This window comes from Sminthopsis crassicaudata, chromosome 5 (assembly GCF_048593235.1).
Source record: "Sminthopsis crassicaudata isolate SCR6 chromosome 5, ASM4859323v1, whole genome shotgun sequence".
NCBI lineage: Eukaryota > Metazoa > Chordata > Mammalia > Dasyuromorphia > Dasyuridae > Sminthopsis > Sminthopsis crassicaudata.
In genome coordinates this window covers 187,438,913-187,455,035 of record NC_133621.1, presented here as the reverse complement: position 1 = coordinate 187,455,035, position 16,123 = coordinate 187,438,913, and the positions used below count along the sequence as shown (strand labels likewise).

The 16,123-nt window shown below is 44.8% G+C and overlaps 1 protein-coding gene across 7 annotated transcripts; it reads left to right on the top strand.

The window, feature by feature from the left end:
• Nucleotides 1–294: 294 nt before the first annotated feature.
• On the top strand, nt 295–16,107 carry IFFO1 (intermediate filament family orphan 1). Of its 7 annotated transcripts, none has more exons than XM_074266746.1 (9): nt 297–1,195; nt 6,397–6,457; nt 6,558–6,653; nt 6,959–7,105; nt 8,090–8,247; nt 8,396–8,516; nt 8,818–8,910; nt 14,448–14,578; nt 15,377–16,107. In XM_074266746.1, exons 1-9 carry the CDS (start codon nt 372–374, stop codon nt 15,474–15,476), a joined length of 1,731 nt encoding a protein of 576 aa, XP_074122847.1. In that variant the 5' UTR covers nt 297–371; the 3' UTR covers nt 15,477–16,107. The 7 variants fall into 7 exon arrangements, with proteins under 7 accessions (XP_074122850.1, XP_074122847.1, XP_074122846.1 ...); XM_074266745.1 differs by having other exon boundaries at nt 8,815–8,910; XM_074266743.1 differs by having other exon boundaries at nt 298–1,195; nt 6,959–7,099; nt 8,066–8,247; nt 8,815–8,910.
• Nucleotides 16,108–16,123: the final 16 nt, after the last annotated feature.

Below are 16,123 nucleotides of genomic sequence, written 5' to 3'. Positions count from 1 at the left end.
TCCTTGTGGTGGTCGAGGTTGGCTTATAAGGGGACTGGCCGTCGGCCCAGCTAAGGTCCACTCTAGTGGCCAGGGCCTAGGCTTTCTCAGAGACTTCTTTCGAATACAGGGCAGCGAGGAGTGTCTGGGTTTCCCCCTTCCCCCCTCCAAATGCTGGCCTAGAAAGAAACGCCCACTCCCGTTAGCCCCTGGAGTCGGGCTTTTCACCCTCCGTTAGCCGGCCGGGATGCTCACTGGGACCTCCCCTCAAGGCTTCCCATTGGCTCCCTCCGTGGTCCCACCCATGTCCTCTCTTCTCATAGGCTCCCCGTCCTGGCCGGCTCCCCGCCCTGCGCCGGTCTCCATCTCGAGGCGGAGAAGCGGTTGCGGCCATGAACCCGTTATTCGGCCCCAATCTCTTCCTCCTGCAGCAGGAGCAGCAGGGCCTGGCCGGCCCACTCGGGGGACCCTCGCTGGGAGGCGGCGACTACCTGGGCGGGGGTGGGGAGTTGCCTGCGGGTCCGGTGGCTGCAGCGACCCCCCCGGGCATCCCCCAGTGGGAGCCGCTCTCTCTGGCCGGCCCAGGCCCGGCGCCCTCGCCACCGCCCGCCGCCATGGCCCTCCGCAACGACCTGGGTTCCAACATAAACGTGCTGAAGACGCTCAATCTGCGATTCCGCTGCTTCCTGGCCAAGGTGCACGAGCTGGAGCGACGCAACCGGCTGCTGGAGAAGCAGCTGCAGCAGGCTCTGGAAGATGGGCAGCAGGGCCGGCGGGGCCCCGCGCGTCGCGACCAGGCCGTGCAAACGGGCTTCATCAGCCCCATCCGGCCCCCGGGGCTGCCCCTCGGGGCCTGGCCTGCCTCTCGGGGCCTCGGCTCCCCGGCGCGCTCGCCCGCGGGCCCACTGGTGTCCTCCACGTCCAGCCTGTCGTCGCCCGTCGGCGCGCTCGCCCCGGGGGCTGCCTCGCCTCACTCCACGGCCACGTCCGCCCCCTACTCCTCGTCGGCCCGCTTCATGCCGGGCACCATCTGGTCCTTCTCGCACGCCCGCAGGCTCGGGCCGGGACTGGAGCCCACCCTGGTGCAGGGCCCCGGCCTGTCGTGGGTGCACCCCGACGGCGTGGGGGTGCAGATCGACACCATCACCCCCGAGATCCGGGCCCTCTACAACGTGCTGGCCAAGGTGAAGCGCGAGCGCGACGAGTACAAGAGGAGGTGAGGCTGGGGAAGGGGAGCGCCGCCGTCAGCCCCGGAGAGGGAGGGCTGCCTGCCAGAGGAGTGTAGAGAAAACAAGGTGACAAATTCCGGGATGGGGGGAGTCTGGGGAGATGTGAATCTGGGAGGCCCCCCCCCCAAAAAAAAAAAAAAAACATCTGTCCGTAATCAGCCTCAATTTCAGGGAGGCTGCACCGAGAAGAAAACCTTGTAAAGAGGGAAGTTATGTATGAGAACCTCGGGTTTTAGCCTCGCGTCTTTACTTCCTCTCCCCTTGGGGATGCGGAGTTTGGAGGATTATGCTAATTGGGACTTTAGTTAAATTAGGGTATGGCTGGGGAGATAGTCTGGGGAATGTGTGTGCGGAGCTGTCTTTTCCGCGTCGGAGTCCCCGGTCCTCGGGCCAGCCCTGACTAGTACTGTGTGCGCAGGGGACAGAAGTCAGTGTCAGAAGAGTGGGGTCTGCCTCAGAGACTGCCCACGGAATGGTTTGGGAAGGGGAGGGGAGAGGGCGAGCGCCCCGTTATTTCCCACATACATCCGTACTGGGACACCTGCCCGCGGGCGCCGTGGGGGAGGCGTACAAGGCCCAGGAAACTTGGCAGGGATGAACCAGACGGGCTAAGTCAGTATTCAAGGGACGTTCTCTCCCGAAAGAAGAGGCAGCCGAGCGTTGTTATTGGCTGTGAGTGGAGACAGACAAGAGAAGGGGACAAGGAAGCTGCCGCAAGGGCCAAGTTAGAAAAAGTTGGTAATTCTCCACGTGGACACGCCCTGTGAGACAGAGTGAGGTCAGGGGTGGGAGAGACACCAGTGGGAAGACTCCTGCCGGAGCCCACAGCCTGACTCTCCCAAAGAACAAAAGAGACTCGGCTGCTGGGGGGGAGGGGGAAGATGTGAGGGTTCCTTAGAGCAATGTGCCTCTGACAAGTGATGGTACCTTATGTACCACCGGGAAGGAAAGAGGTGTCTGTGGGGAAAACTTTGTGATCTCAGATTTCCACAATGTCGCGGGCAGGTGGAGAGCTGTCACTGTGGGGGCCCGGGTGTTAGTAACTCACCTCAGAGCCGGCTGTGCTTTTTACTGTTTACTGTTTGCCCGTTGCTCTCTAAATTAGAGCACTTTTGTAGGGCAGGGACTGGGGATGATTAATGAAGTGACAGGCTTGGAGAGGGAGGAATGTGCTCATGAATTTTGTTTTGGGATGTGTATGATGGGAAAAAGAATTCTTCTTTTGGCCTGAAAGGGGTCAGCTTTTTTACTGAAACCTCTTCTGCCTCTCCCTGCCCTTTGCAGATCTGGTTCTGACCTGGCTTTCTGTAGGGGAGGCTAGTACACAGGAAAGCCTTTGTCGAATAAATATCCTTAAAGATTCAGCCACTTTGAGAGCCTCCTAAAATATTGTGTAAGACTAGTTGGTCTTTGTGCTTGTAGAGGTGCATATCTTGCAGTAAGTTATAGAAAGGAGCTAGTTTTTGGATTCACCCATTCATAACCACAGGAATAGTTGGTGTTTTTTGAAAATTGTGGGCTTTTGTTGTGGTAAAATTTTTAAAATTGTTTTATTTTTATATTTTTGGTCTGGAACCACTCTGGTCCAGCTGTCTAAGCAGCAAAGAGCTATTCTTAGGGGATAGCTTTGCTCATAACACTGCAGTATCCTGGTGTGCCAAGGTCTTTGTAGCCAGCGTCGCTTAGTATTTGACGTACATTCTTTCCTCCTAGACCCTGTGTCCTTTTCTTGTCCTCTCTATGTGAGCCCTCAGGATGTCGCTCTAAGCCAGCCATTCAGGCCCCAGTCTGGGGGACAGAGGATACTTATATGTTGAATTGAGAGCTGAGGCCTCCTGAGTTCTATTTTCAGCTTTACACTTATGTGACCCGAGCAGGGGCTCTTCCTCTCTCTCTGAGCCTTAGTTTTTGTTTTTTGAGCATTTTTTTTTTTTTTTTTTTTTTTTTTTTGCCATTATAAAATGAAGAAAGTGATCCCTACTCTCTTTTCAGCTCTCTTAAAGTTTACATATATCTCCTTAGAAGACAGTGTTTAGAAGGAAATAGCAACCAACCCCAGAATCTAATTCTAAAGCTCTCCATGGGAATCCACATTGTAAATGAGACCAGGTTACAATGAAATTCTTATGTAACCAGGAAAGTACAGGCACTTAAATCTGCTTTTTGAGGAACAGCTGAATGAACTTCCTTTGCACAGAAAAGTCATTTAACCCTTTCTGAGTGTCATCTTCCTTATCTATTAACAAGATAGCAATAATCTCAACAGTACCTACTGCATAGGATTATGAAGCACTTTGCAAACTTTAAGTTACTCCATAAACGTTCTACAGATGTAAGCTGCTTTTTGGATTATTAGCTCCAGATATCTCCAAAAAAATGCTTCTATGACCTATTGCTTAGAGGGGAGTAAAGTTAAAAGGTAGCAGTAATAATAGCTTACGATATGCTTGAAAGATATTCTCTCCTTAGATATATCAGCTTTGTGAACAAGTTGTTATGATTATACCTACTTTACAGATAAAGGAATAGAAATGCATGTGGAGAAGAGAGGGAAAAAATTTGAAACACAAGGTTTTGCAAGGGTGAATGTTGAAAATTATCCATGCATGTGTTTTGAAAATAAAAATCTTTAATTAAAAAAAAGAAAGAAAGAAACAGAGGCCCAGAGACATTGGATGGATTGTCCAGTGTTAGAATTAATCAAAAGTTTGCTCGGGGACTAATCTAATGCTCATTATGGTGTGGTACTTCCCTAAAAGTAAAGAGACTTGACATATTCTGTGTGGCTGCTGCAAAGCTAAAACCAATGGATAGAAATTAAAGGAACTCAAATATGGGCATACATTAGGTAGAACTTACTAATAATGTGTTCCTTATTCCAGAAAGTATTCATCTCCATCTGAATTGTTGTGGAGGGGCTTCCTGCAGGGGATGGAACCTTGGATTAAATGGTCAAAGCCCTTTTCAGCCCCAAGAAGCTGATTCTGCTTCAGTAATCTGATCCTGGGACACACCCTAAGTGTACCCACCTTAATGAATTCTTTAATATAGAAAATAGTGCTTTGTCAGACTTCTGGGTATTTATGCTCAGACTGCTTTGTCATTTTAAGGACTTCCTCTAACCCTGAAATTAAGATTCCTTCATTTAGTTTCTTCTTGAATTTGGTAAGATTCATACCAAAACAGTGCTTTCTGTTCTTCCTTATGCGCCTTGCTCAAAATCTACCATTAATGTTTGCCTTCTCCCGTTCCAAAGCAAATCTACTTCTATCCCTGATAAAAGAAACTCAGCAATGCCACTTTACCAGCCATGACAAGACAAGTATCCCTAGTGGCATAATATGTGGAACCTAGTTGAGCAAAAATTGGGGACATAGAAGGCACCTGGAGAGGAGTTGAAAAAGGAGGGGGTAGTGAGCTGGTGAACCAGAAGTGATGAGAGCAGGGCCGGCTGCTGGACTAGCTTGGGTGAGTGTGTTGGGGTGGCCATTGGGGACAGTCGAGCTGAGGTAGAGAAGTTATTATTAGGAATACTGCAATGCAGATGGGGAGTGAAGGATCCAGCAGAGTAAGGAGAGCATGGGCCACATGAGGGAGGATAGTAAAGAGAAGAGGGACTGATTAAAATGAGAAAAGAGAAGAAATAGAGAGATTTGATTCTTGAGTTGCAGAATTTGTTCTTATAATACAACATTCTTGTCTTGTCTCTTTGTAACCACCAACTTAGAAGCCTGTCTTTATATCTTACTCTTTCTGTTTTGGGAGGGAGTCCTTTCCTTCAGAATGTACTGTGAATATAGATGGAGGGTAGGGAGTTTGGACAAGGGATCATGTTTAGGAGAAATCTATCATGTCAATCTAGATGGCTGTAATATTTGAGATAACTTAATGAAATCATACTTTAAGCAGTAACACCCATTCTGTGATATGGGTAATTCTCTAATAGTCAACAAGCATCTATTAAGTGCTTACATATCATGTACTTTAGGTATTTGAAAAACTTGCTTTACAGGATGCGATTTCCCCTGGCCATACAGCTAGGATAAGACCAGCTTGAAGCCCATCTTGTTATGGGAGAGGCAATATGGCATGGTGGAAAGACTGAGGAACTTTGGAATCAGGACAACTGATTCACATTCCTCTCCTGACATTAGCTGTGTGATCATAGACAAGTTAGTCTCTCAGAGCTTCAGTTTTCTTATCTGTTAGAAAAGGATAATGATACTGGTAGTGCTTACTTCACTAGGTTTGAAGAGGAGGATTAGATGAGATAATATATATAAAGCATTTTGCAAACCTACAGATGTTAGCTGCAAGCATCTCTTAAAATAAAATGCTCCTACTATTAGCCTCTTCTCTCGATCAGTAGCCTTTGCTCAAATGACTGATTTCTAATTTTGATTTCTTGGGAATAATAGATAATGTTCTTATTTCCCTTTGGCCTACACTAGCCAAATTCCTTTTGTGCATTGCTCTAGAGCCAGCCCTGTTAACACTCCCTGGAGCTCATGAAAGGTAGATGAGGGTGGGAAGAATCTGGAGCTTAGGGGTTTGACTTCCGAGCATCATATGAATTTGCTGTTTACAAACTCTGTTGATGCGGTATGTGTCCTGCAGATGCTTTACAGGGTTAAATGGCCCCACAGGAGTCAGGGGAGCAGGCTAGAGGAGCTCTGTTCTGGTGCAGGCAGGAGGCGGGAGCCCGGATCTGTGGAACTGAAGGTGGGAGACTGGGTCGGGTGGACCTGGTGTCTGGTGTGGGCAGGAGGTGGGAGACAAATCAGGAAGGCAGCTCATTGGAGCTGGGGCACGAGTAAGCCGGGGCTAGTGAGCGGTAGGTGGCCAGAATGTGACCAGAAGGCAGTTGGTGTGAGTCTGTCAATTGCCAGGAGCTACTGGAGCATCCCACTAAGGGCCACACCCAGGCTGTGGCTGCAGCTGTTCAGCACAGATGAGCATTAAGTACCTACTGTGTGCTCAGTCCTGAGAATAGGAGACAAAAATGACAGAGTTCCTTAGGAGGAGCTCAGGTCCAATTGGACTTTCAGCCCCCAGCCCTCCTTCTTCTGGCCTTAGAAGCTTGGTGTTGGCTCCTTTTGTTGGCTCGGGAAGTACTGTCTGGGAAAGGGGAAAGAGGGCATATTGGAAGCGAGAGGATTTTGTACCGATGTCTTCTCCATTCTTTCAGGTGGGAAGAGGAATATACAGTTCGGGTCCAGCTGCAAGAACGTGTGAATGAGCTTCAGGAGGTGAGGGTGCCTCTGGGTGCAGTGTCTACCTCTGGCTGTGCTCCTCTCTGACCTTCCCTTGACTATGCCACTAATGCCTGGGCATTTTTCATGACCACAGGAAGCCCAAGAAGCTGATGCCTGCCAGGAAGAGCTCGCCATGAAGGTGGAGCAACTCAAAGCTGAGCTGGTGGTCTTCAAGGGACTCATGAGTAACGTAAGTACAGCTGCTGCGGCGTCCTGCCTGCTTGGGGAGTGAGGTCTTTCCTTTATTACCGTTGCTTTCTTATATCCCTTCTCTTTACCCCACCCCTCAGTAAATATATTGTGGGAAGTTCTCAGCAAGGTCCTTTCACCCCCTTGTGTGTCCTGGCACGTGCAACTTATCTGTCATAAAACAGAAGCTCCTTGAAGAGAGGTCTGTGGTTCCTGTGCAGAGGGCCCTGCTTATCATGGCCTTCGTTTGTGTGTATTGTCCTGAGGATAGGGTAGCACTCTTCCTCTGTTCTCTCTCTGGCGTAGAACCTGACTGAACTGGACACCAAGATTCAAGAGAAAGCCATGAAAGTGGACATGGACATCTGCCGCCGAATAGACATTACTGCCAAACTCTGTGATGTGGCCCAGCAGCGCAACTGTGAGGACATGATCAAGATGTTCCAGGTAAGAGTCCCTTATTGTCCCTCTAGACTCCTTCAGGGACAAGGAGGCCCTGGGCCCCAGGCTTTTCCCAAGCTCTACGTCTCCCCTATATCCTGAGTTGGTCAGAGGAGGGTTGGGACAGATGGAGACACTGTTGGCATTGTTAGCCTGGGGCTTAAGGCCCTTCCCTCTTTCCTGAGGGTCCCTAGCTAGGGAACTAAGAGACATCAGGTGGTTCAAAATCTGGGGGGGTGGGGCAAGGAGCAACCTCTGAAAGGAGGTTTGTGAAGCTCTCACTAACACCATCTCTCCCCTTCCCTCTCTCTCTCTTTACCACCCTCTGTCTGCTTCTCTTTTCTTTCCTTTCATATGCCTCCTTTCTTGCTTCCCCCACAGAAGAAGCTGGTTAGTTTTTATCTCCTGCAAGCTCATTAATGCTTCTGCCCCTGTTTCTAAACTAGCCAGGAGGTTTGGCTATCAGTTTTGACCCACTTGGCTTTTCAATGCAATTTTTTTCTCTTTCTCTACTCCTTCTCCTCCTTTTCCCTTAGTCCTCTCTACTTTCTCGTTTCCTTTCTTTGTGTCTTTTTTTTGTTCCTTCTCTCCCTGGTTCTGGATTTGGGTGTAATCAAAGGTCTCTTATGTAGAAAATTCATCTGCATCATTGTAGTTATTAGTTCTGTCATTGTGTTCAGGATTTTTTTAAATCACTTTTTAGCTACTTCACATCTTTACATGATCATAATCAACCCACATCCCTTGTTTCTCTTTTCCCTGCCTCTTCTTTCCCTGCCTTATCTTAATCCTCGATTCCATCCTTTCCTATGTATCTGTCTTTTTGTATCTTTCCATGTTTCTGTGCCTGTCTTTATAACTCTGTGTCTTTGTCTCTGCCCCAACCTTTCCTGCTGGTTTGTCTTTCCTTCCTCCCCCCATCCTTTCCTGCCCCTGCCCTTTCTCCTCACGCACCCGGCCTCGTCTCTGTAGTCTCTGCACTTGTCTCCCATTAAGGTCCCATCCATGGGGGGGCGGAAGCGGGATCGAAAACCTGTCATCGAGGAGGACACCTCCCTGTCTGAGAGTGATGGGCCCCACCAACCTGATGGGGATGAGGATGAGAGCACAGCCCTCAGCATCAATGAGGAGATGCAGCGTATGCTCAACCAGCTGTGAGTCTCATAGGCCCCAGCCCTCAGCCACCCTCCTCAGCAAGGTCCCCACTCTTCCTGGAGAGGCTGGAGCTGCCCCAACAGTGTTCTCCTGGAAGAGCTCGCCCACCCATCCATCTTTACTGACACACGGGTTCCCTGTCTCCAGGCGGGAGTATGACTTTGAGGATGACTGTGACAGCCTGACTTGGGAGGAGACAGAGGAGACACTGCTACTCTGGGAAGATTTTTCAGGCTATGCTGCGGCAGCTGCAGAGGCCCAGGGAGAGGTAACAGCTCCTCCCAGCTGCAGCCCTCTGCCCCTTCTAGCCTCCCCCTGCCCTGCTGCCCTGCCCTTCCTTCTCTCCTCTCCTCTGCTCACTCCCTCTGTCTTGTGTGACATTCTTTTTGTACATACTTTATTTTTCCTTCTGCTGTTCTTTGTTCTTTCTGCTGGCTTTTTTTTTTTTTTTTTAAAGCATGTTTTTCTTTTTTACTTTTGCCTTGTCCATCTTGGATGGTCACCCTCCCATTGGTCTCTTCCTCTCTGTTGCTGCTACTGCTCCTTTGCTTCCCTATGTTTCCCAGCAGCAGGAGGACAGTCTGGAGAAAGTGATTAAGGACACGGAATCTCTGTTCAAAACACGAGAGAAGGAATACCAGGAGACCATCGACCAGATAGAGGTGAGTATGTGCCGCATGGATGGGTGAGCTGAGGGATCCCCCCCCCCCCCGGCCATTCTAAAGAGTTACACTTACCTGAGAATTGTTAGTGGCTAGATCCAGTTATCATTCATCTCATCCCAGAGCGATGGTAGCTTTCAGTGGTGTGGGTAATCCTTCCCTCTTTAAGAGAAATATACCCTTATCATAACTTCCCATGGACTTGAAATTCATTATCTCTTTACCAGTCTTCCTGTGAGTTTCTTCTGTGCACTTAGCCAATGAATGAATTTTAAAAAACATTTATTAAGCATTTTCTCTGGGCTAAGGACTTTGCTGGACATACAAATAAAAGGTAAAGACGGTCCCTGCCCAAGAGCTGTAATAGGAGAGACACATTTATATGGGAGTGATGATGAGAGGGGGATATTTTGGTGTGGTGGATGAGTAGAGCTGCCATAGAGAGTATATGCTCTTTTCAGGAGCAAGGAGAGAATTGATTTAATTATGGGAAATTCCACAACTGGAAAAAGGCAAGTGGTGGAAGAGAAGCATAATAAAGCATGACTGGGACTCAGACTTAGAAGTAGTGAGCAGCTGAGGCAAGCCCCAATCAAGGCTTTGGGGCTCCGAGGCAGGAGCAACATATAGGTTAGGCAGATGTTAAGTCCAGGGAATGAGATGAAGGTTGACTGCAGTCTAGTCCTATATGTAATGTGGTAGCTGAGAACATGGTGTCAGTGTTCAACTAGCTTGTACTTAGACTGTTGGGCCTCTATTGGAAGCCATTCTGGTTTCATAGAATCATAGAGTTTGTGTTTTGATTGAGGGAGGAGATGTCTCTTGCAGTGTCACAAGAAATAACCTTTTTCTTTGCACTTATTCCCTTTCCTCCCAACTGTCACAGCATCACGATTCTGAGCTTGGTTCAGTGCCCTGGCTTCTTGTTCTGTGGTGAAAATTGAGCCCCAAAAAGCTCCCCAACTTATGCAGAGATGAAAATCGTTCTCCCTGCTTCTTCATTTTAATACCTTAATTGCCTTTGTAGGAGTGGAGGCTCTTTCATCTCTTCCCAGAGTTTTTGGGAATCTGCTTTGTAATAATTATGGAAGCTGGGGCTCCCCTGTGCATAGGTCAATCCTATATAGACTGTGACAATCCCAAGAATATAGGGAAGTGTTGGGAGAAGGGAGGTTGGACAAAATCCTTTCTCTTTTCCTCTAATGTGGATAAAAGAACTTAAGGATGTGGCTGGTGCCCTACAATTCATATTTATTCCTGCATTTTGATAATAAAATCAAAAGGAGTATTCCCTTTCTCTTTTCACGTAAATGCTTTTTTTTTTTTTTTCTGCTGCAAAACTATAAACCTCTAGTAGAGACTTCTCTATAGAAGTTTGCTTTATCCATGTCCAAGGAGAAAATTTAAATTATAGGCACAGTCAAATCAGTGAGAATGGCTAGAGTTCAGGAACTGTCTGCATTTGTTCTTCTATATCTACTGAAATGTTTCTTGCTGCTCTACTTCTTGTCTCCAATAGCTCTTTGGCCATCTTGGTTTAGGACAATGTCTAATCATGTGGAGACTCAGTTAATGTCAGGGCTTTGATTGCTTTGTAGTCCTAGACCAAAAGCTTTTAAATTCCACACTTTTCCTTCAGAAAGGAAGGAAATAAAAGGAAATCATAAATTCAAACACCACTTTTCAAGTACTTCAAAATGGGCTCCCCACTTTTTTACTGGATGCTTCTTGAGAAGGCTGTCAATAAATAGCAATGGTGTGGATGAGGCCACAGGGATTGGCAGGAGATAGGAGGCTGTGGATGAGGACCACAAGGTAGGAGGAGATGGGAAGTTGCATTGCAATTAGTTGAAGGGACTGAGTATATTTAGTTTAGTGAAGGGAAGACATTGAGGACATGACTGTAATCTTCAATATTTGGATCAGAAAGATTGGATATCCTACAGACATCTCAAAAACCACCCAGCCACAACAAAATCTCTCTCTTTCCATATATCTGCCTTTCTTTCTCTTTCTTTCTTTCTTTCCTTCCTTCCTTCCTTCCTTCCTTCCTTCCTTCCTTCCTTCCTTCCTTCCTTCCTTCCTTCCTTCCTTCCTTCCTTCCTTCCTTCCTTCCTTCCTTCCTTCCTTCCTTCCTTCCTTCCTTCCTTCCTTTCTTTCTTTCTTTCTTTCTTTCTTTCTTTCTTTCTTTCTATAGCTTTTTATTTTCAAGATACACACAAAGATAGTTTTCAACATTCACCCTTGCACAGTCTTGTGTTCCAAATTTTTCTCCCTCCCCTTCCTTCACCCCTCTCTCCTAGACAGCAAGTAATCCAATATATGTTAAACATGTGCACTTCTTCTGTACATATTTTCATATTTATCATGCTATTCATAATGTATAAGAAAAATCAGATCAAAAAGGAAAAAAACAGACAAGAAAGAAAAAAAGCAAACAACAAAAAAGTGAAAATACTCTGTTGTGATCCACATTCCATCCCTGCAGTCCTTTCTCTGGGTGCAGATGGCTCTGTCCATCACAAGTCTATTGAAATTGGCCTGAATCACCTCATTGTTAAAAAGAGCCACATCCACCAGAGTTGATCATCACATAATCTTCTTGTTGCCAAGTACAATGATCTCCTGCTTCTGCCCATTTCACTCAGCATCAGTTCATGTAAGTCTCTCCAGGCCTCTCTGAAATCCTCCTGCTGATCGTTCCTTATAGAACAATAATATTCCTTAACATATGTATACCATAACATATTCAGTCACTAGTGATATCCATTTAGTTTCCAGTTTTTTGCCACTACAAAAACATATTTGTATGTGTGGGTCTTTTTCCCTTTTATGTGATCTCTTTGGAATACAGACTCAGTAGCATACCTGCCTTTCTTAAAAATTTCTCTACTTCTGTTAGGGCAACAGTATTTTTTTTTTTTTTTTTTTTTTGGTCACTTAGCTTAGTAGCTTCGGTATTATGCTCAACTTCTCTCCTTCTTGCCCATGTGTTTAATCAGGTACCAAATCATGTATCTTGTACCAAGCAATCTACCTTCCCAATGTTTCTTTCTCCTCACACAGGCAACAGTGGGGTGTAGGCTTGTCATCCCTTTTTGCCTGGATTTGCAGAAGCCTTTTAATTGTTTTAATTATTCCCTTGCTTAAAGTCTCTCCCTTTTCTAAGTTGCCAAAGAATTGATGTGCTCACACCACTCCTCTATTTCAACTCTAGCTGTTCCCTGCTATTTCTACGTTAAAATGCAAACTCAAATATTTGACATTTAAAGCTTCAACCTAACTTTCCAAACTATTATTCCAAACTATTTGATGCAGCCAAATCATCTGTCTTGCAGTTCCTTTCTTGAAGGTAAGAGTTGTTTCTGTGTTTAACTTTGTGATCTCAGTATGTGTTTAACAGTTCTTGGCCCATAGGTGCTTAATAAAAGTTAAACTAAGTTTGAAAAGTTGTGATATGGAAGGATTAGATTTATTCTCCCTAGCCCAAAGGTCAGAATTGGGAACTCTTGAGTGGCAAGGAGAAAGCTGAGGTTAATTGTAAGGAAAAAACTGTAGCTTGGTGAGGGCTGCCCCAAAGCATAATCAATTGCTTGGACTACTTATTGGAAGGTCTTTATGCAGAGATTGTGGGATTATGGAAGATGTTATTGAAAGCATCTTTGTTCAGGCAGGATACTTCTTGAGTGCCTTCCAACTCTTAACATTCTATACTACAGAAAGGTGAGGCAGTCTAAATACCAGTCATCTTTCTCAGTAATTTTTCACTTAAGATACTGTTTTACTTAATAAATGAGGAGGGGAATCTCAGAGATTTAAGGTTAGTAGCTGAAAAGTGCTGGCAAATTAAGATTTCGATTTGTTGGCAGATTCATCCTTTACCTTTTAGTAAAATAGAACTTCCTTAACGATGATCTTATTTTATTTTTTTGTCTTTGAGGTCTTAACACAGTGTCTTTAATCTATTGGGTATGTAATAAATGCTCAACAATCAATTCCCATCACTATTTAAGAATGTAGACATTCAGGAGAAAAAAATTTAATTCACCATTTATATTAAATGCCTTCTTTGTCATTTTGTGAGGGTACTGGAGAGAGACAAAGTTTATTTTATTTTGTTTTATTTTTTTAATAACATATTTTAATTAAACTTTAATATCAATTTCAAGTAGACAAAAGAAATTTAAATAGTTGATTTTAAATACCACTACAATACAACCCTGCTAAAATTAATCAAGATATCAAATACTGTTATTTTAATATATAATAAAAAACAAAACTTTCTTGTTCCTAAATATTTGTAATTTTATATTATTGGCATAATTGTGCATGATTTGTGCATATTAATTTTACATTTATGTATTATAAACATAACCTCAATTCTCAAAAGTCTAAATAATTAATCCAATAGCACATAATTATATTCAAAAATAACTTGAGGACAACTGCATTGAAGTTTCTTATAAATGGTGAAAAAAATGTTTCTTTTAAAAATAGCATATGCAAAACATTCACTGAAGATAAATTAACATATTCTAAAACATGGCTTGCAATTTGCGTTGTTAGAAGGAATTTCTGAATTGAGGATACATCTGAATATTTGAGTATTAACACTACATTCATTTAACATCATTGAGGAATGAAGTGTTTCACTTAAATGAACTTTCCAGATTACATAAACTTTATCTCTTTTTCTCTCAGAATTGATGACTTTCTAAGGTGTTTTTCTTCTGCCTGCTCTCTGGATCTTTTTTTTTAATCTGTTCAAGTTTTCTGTTTCCTTCATTCCCAGTTTGGACATGTGGAAACCAATCATAAATAATCTTAACAGTTTGCCCCTGTTGTCAGCCCCCAATCCCTTCTACTCAGTCAAGAGAATTATGTTCTGGCAGCTTTCTCCCCTTCTACACTTTGGCTATAGTTCTTTGTTTCAGGCCTGGGAAGCAGTCCATTATCCCAGATCTGTTTTTCTAACCGACTTTTCAACTCATCTCAAAAAGCTTTTCTTCTGGGAAAGTTAACCTCAGTGTGTATATGTTTCAAAAGAAAGCAGCATTAAGAATGTTCCTCCTAAGCCACACTGACAAGATTTCATCTCTATATATCTTAAACCTTACAGATAATTTAGAGTCATCAATGTAGTTTTGTTTATACCTTTCAATCCAGTTAATTCTGCCCTCATTTTTCCTTCTTCCAACTACCTTCATCTCTCTTTTGACTCTCCTTACTATTACATTGATAAGAGCGTAAGTCTACAGCAGATACTTAGCATTTTTCCACAAGCCTAGGTTGCCATGAAAACCAAAGAAAAAGAGAATAGTATAGTCAACCTTTTTTAAGGCTCACTCTGATTTATTTAAATTTGTAAGTATATGGCTGTTTAATTCTTCCCATCCCCCACTACCAGCTGCCCCTGAAGACCCATATTTGTCCATTCTGGCCCTTTCAAATATAAATTCCCTAAGTAGTAGGAACAGGTGCCACAATATCCCTTTGGCATGTAAAAACTGACTCTTGCTGCCCTCTTCCCTTTCCAGCTGGAATTGGCTACAGCCAAGAATGACATGAACAGGCACTTGCATGAATACATGGAAATGTGCAGTATGAAGCGGGGTCTTGATGTGCAGATGGAAACCTGCCGCCGGCTCATCACCCAATCTGGAGACCGGTAAGGGTCTTTGGAATACTCAGCAAACCTGGAGAAAGAACAGTCCCAAACAAGCTTAACGGATTATGAATTTAGCCCAGTTGACTGTTTTTGGATATCTTTAGTATAACTCCACAAGTCAGACTAGACAGTTGAATAAGATATATAACAAATTGAACAGTGCTAGTCTGTTCTCTCTTGTCCTATCTCTGGTCTAGCCACTTGTGCTAACTTGCCACATGTAGTTTTAAAGGTTGAAGAGGCTAGAAGAAAAAGTACAGGGAAGGTGGAGGTGGAGGGGTGGGACAGACCCTTCTACCTGGCTCAGCCTTTTGCTGAGTCTTTATTCCTGGGTACAGTTGTAGTGATTTTCTATGGAGGGGTTTTTACTGTTGTACTTATTAGTTTATTAATCCCTTCAGTGTCACTAATTATGAGAATAAAGGTATATCTGTTTTGGGAGAAGAAAAAACCCAAGTTCTGGCTCTTACCTCTATCATACTGGCTGGGACCCTGAGAATAAGCCAGTTAATCTATCTCTCATTGTCTCAGGCAAATCTTTAAAAACAGGTGCTGGATCTGAGTAGATTTTGAGCATTTCCTTACATATAGTTCTCTAACGCAATGAAATCCTAGGGCTAAATGCTTACTAGACAGTGTCCCCCTCTCCTGCCCAGATGCTAAATTTGTGGAGAAACCAGGCTATTGTCTTTGGTGCTTCTCCCTAACAGAAAGGTAGAGGTAGGGGAAAGGGAAAGGGAAGCAGACTACTTCCTGAACTTTTTTTTTTGTCCCAAAGTATTAACTGTTTTCTTTCAGAAAGTCTCCTGCTTTCTCTGCCGCCCAGCCTAGTGAACCACCACCAAGTGAGACTGATGACTCTGATCGTGATCTCTCATCTGATAGCTCCATGAGATAGGGAGTTTGCCTCTCTCCAAGGTCCTCCTTGAGACTTCCCCCTACCAGGGAAATGACATGCACTGGAGATGGGGGAAAGCAGAAATCACCTGTATCTTGGATTTGGGATATAGGAGACAATTCCTTAGCCCTTCCTCCTGGGGCTAGGGATGTTACACAATCAGAATACTTGTACCATTGCACCAAACCGACCCAGTCCTAGGGTGCTGGGGAGCATTGCTCCCTTCCTTCTTCCTCATAGCCCCCCAATTTCTGTGGTGGCTTCTGGTCTCACATCAAACTCTCAACAGAGTGGGGCATTCTTGAATCTTCAGTAATAGGTGCCCACGGCTGCCTCATATTGAGAAGTATTAAGACTTAAGCTAGAGTGGTTCCTCACGTCCTCCATCATGCTGTGAAACAGTGCCGCTGCTGACTGTTCTGGATCCCATACTGGTGCTAACTGGCCCATATACTGGTGTAAGCTGGACCACGCCAGAAGTCTCAGGGCCAGTGAAATACGCTTAGTATGGAGAAAGCAGGACTGGCACTGGTGCTGGCTCAGTTGCTGACTGCAGTGTGTATGTGTGGGTGTTTTTTGTTTTTTTTTCTCCCATAGACATATCATGTATTAAAAGGGCCTTGATATCCCAGCTTGGAGGATTGTTT

Coding starts and splice junctions, on each gene's coding strand:
- IFFO1 (XM_074266743.1), top strand. CDS start 372: ATGAACCCGTTATTCGGCCCCAATCTCTTCCTCCTGCAGCAGGAGCAG. Junction 7,100..8,065: donor ACATGATCAAGATGTTCCAG/GTAAGAGTCCCT, acceptor TCGTCTCTGTAG/TCTCTGCACTTGTCTCCCAT. Junction 8,911..14,447: donor AGACCATCGACCAGATAGAG/GTGAGTATGTGC, acceptor TTCCCTTTCCAG/CTGGAATTGGCTACAGCCAA.